Here is a 2500-nt window from a genome sequence, read left to right as displayed (position 1 = left end):
GACCATATCTCACTATACCTGACCAATACCTGACCCATACCTGACCCATATCTGACCATAACTGACCATATCTCACTATACCTGACCAATACCTGACCCATATTTGACCATACCTGACCTTATCTCACTATACCTGACCCTTACCTGACCCATATCTGACCATACCTGACCCATATCTGTCCATATCTGACCAAATCTGACCCATACCTGTTCATATCCGACCATATCTGATCTATTCCTGACCATGTCTGACCATACCTGACCATATCTGCCCTTACCTAACCATACCTGACCCATACCTGACCCATTCCTGACCATGGCCCAATCCCAATTATATGTCTGTACCCCTTTCCCTTTCCCTTGGAGAAAAATCAAAAGCCCTAAGCAATTGTGACAGCTCTACAGCTTCTGTACACATCATCACATGTCATCGCGATCTCTTGCTTCATATGAGATCAGACAAAGGGCTAAGGGGGAGAATTGAGATTGGGCTCATATCTGACCATACCTGACCCTTACCTGACCATATCTGACCATACCTGACCAAACCTGATCTTACCTGACCATACCTGATCCATTGCTGAACTGAACATATCCGACCATATCTGATCCACACATCCACCAGTGCAGCTCCACCAGATGATGCAACAGCAGCGCCAGTGCTTCACCACACACCAGCTGTAGGAGGAGGTGAGAGACAGTGATAGAGCCAATCAGGATGAGGATGATCAGGAGGCCATGATGGGTAGAGCTGATGAAGGGAGTTTGGTCAGGACACCGGGGTTACACCACTACCCTTTACCAGAAGAGCCCTGGAGTTATTAATGAGCACAGAGAGTCAGGAGCTCAGTTTAACAGCTCATCTGAAAGACAGGTCACAATGATTTACCATCTCTCTCTCTCTCTCTCTCTCTCTCTCTCTCTCTCTCTCTCTGTCTCAGGATTGGTGGGGATGGTCGCTCACATGATGTATATGCAGGTTTTCCAGGTGACCATCACTCTCGGACCTGAGGACTTCAAACCTCACAGTTACGGCTACTCCTGGGCCTTTTAGTGAGTACCACCTGTGTGTGTATTTGAATGTGTGTGTGTGTGTGTGTGTGTGTGTGTATGTGTGTGCGCTCAGTCTTCAGAGTCAGAGTTGATGATCTCCCCTAATATTGATCGGCACAGATTCAGGTTGTTCATGCTACACCAGGTGTCCGCATCCCTCATGACAGAAGCAGGAGTGTACATGCTGCTGAGGATGTGCTGTGGGGATGGAGATCACTGAAGTATAACTGAACCATATCTAGAGTAGAATGTGGCCAAGCAGCACTGACTCCATGCTCAGGCAGTGTGTGTGTGTGTGTGTGTGTGTGTGTGTGAGGTCTGCCCTTTATGAGTGTGTGTTCTGCTCAGTTGCTGACAGTGTGTGTGTTGTGTTTGGCAGCGTGGCGTGGGTGGCCTTCACCTGCTGCATGTCGTCTGGCGTCTCCACGCTGAACACCTACACCAAGACCTTCCTGATGGCCAAGAACAGGAGTGTGTTTTACCCCTGCAGAAACTTTACCTTCCCCCCGCAGCCCCAGCCGCTCTCGCCTCTGTCTCCCTACTTCTGTCCTCCACTGCCGCCCACATGCTCCGCCCCTCTTTCTCCTGGCACCGCCCCTCGCTCCACTGGCCACACCTTACTCTCCACATGCCCTGCCCCTTTATCACCTAGCTCTCCTGCACTCTCCCCTAGCCATACCCTACTTTTGCCAAACCCCGCCCCTTTCTCCAACAAATTCTCATCATGCTCCTCCCCTTTCTCCCACAGCTCCTCCCTACTCTCACCATGCTCCGCCCCTCTCCCTAACAGCCCCACACTGCTCTCGCCTATCTCTCTCCTGGTTCGGCCTTCAACTCCGCCCATCTCCGGTCCCCTCTCCCTCCTGGCTCCACCCCCGTCTCCGCCCATCTCTCTGGTGTTGTCCAGTTTGTCATCTCCTGGTTCGGATGAGGAGTTCAGTCCGCTCTGATCTGATCTCCAGTCTGTGTTTGTGTTCTCAGATGTCCATCTTCTATGGTCAATCACTGGCCATGTATACTTGCAAAATAAACAAGTCCGACAAACAAAAAATAAAGGATTGAGCAATAAATAACTGCAAATCTCCAAAAATCACACAGCAAAATTAATTTCTGAGATATAAAATTTGATTTTGCTAAAAAAATAAATAAAGAACTGCAAAGGGAAAGTTAAGCTTTGAGCAATAAAAATGACATTTGGGGTGGCGCAGTAGGTAGTGCTGTCGCCTCACAGCAAGAAGGTCTCTGGTTTGAGTCTCGGCTGGGTCAGTTGATGTTTCTGTGTGGAGTTTGCATGTTCTCCCCGTGTTGGCGTAGGTTTCCTCCACAGTCCAAAGACATGCACTATAGGGGAATTGAGTAGGCTAATTTGTCCATTGACACGGATGACAGTGAATAGGGTTGGGGTGTTAAGAGTTAAGAGTTAAGAGCGGGGGGTGTGAGGAGGGTG

General features: G+C 49.4%; 2 protein-coding genes across 3 annotated transcripts in view; both read left to right on the top strand.

The window, feature by feature from the left end:
• The window catches only part of wbp2nl (WBP2 N-terminal like), a gene marked incomplete at its 3' end in the record, with an annotated part of 179969 nt that overhangs the window by 122034 nt on the left and 55435 nt on the right, over nucleotides 1-2500 (top strand).
• gsg1 (germ cell associated 1) overlaps nucleotides 1-2500 on the top strand; it is an 8193-nt gene that overhangs the window by 4021 nt on the left and 1672 nt on the right. For both annotated transcript variants that reach the window (XM_087243713.1, XM_087243714.1), the window contains exons 5-6: nucleotides 942-1053; nucleotides 1433-2500. The exon at nucleotides 1433-2500 is cut by the window's right edge and continues 1672 nt beyond it. In XM_087243713.1, the coding sequence (XP_087099839.1) occupies nucleotides 942-1053; nucleotides 1433-2003 (683 nt within the window). In that variant the 3' untranslated portion in view covers nucleotides 2004-2500. The remainder of the gene's footprint in view (nucleotides 1-941; nucleotides 1054-1432) is intronic.

Source organism: Danio rerio, chromosome 3 (assembly GCF_052040795.2).
Source record: "Danio rerio strain M-AB ecotype USA chromosome 3, GRCz13ab, whole genome shotgun sequence".
NCBI classification, from domain to species: Eukaryota; Metazoa; Chordata; class Actinopteri; order Cypriniformes; family Danionidae; genus Danio; species Danio rerio.
The sequence above is the reverse complement of the archived record's forward strand: the minus strand, read 5'-3'. Positions and strand labels throughout refer to the sequence as shown.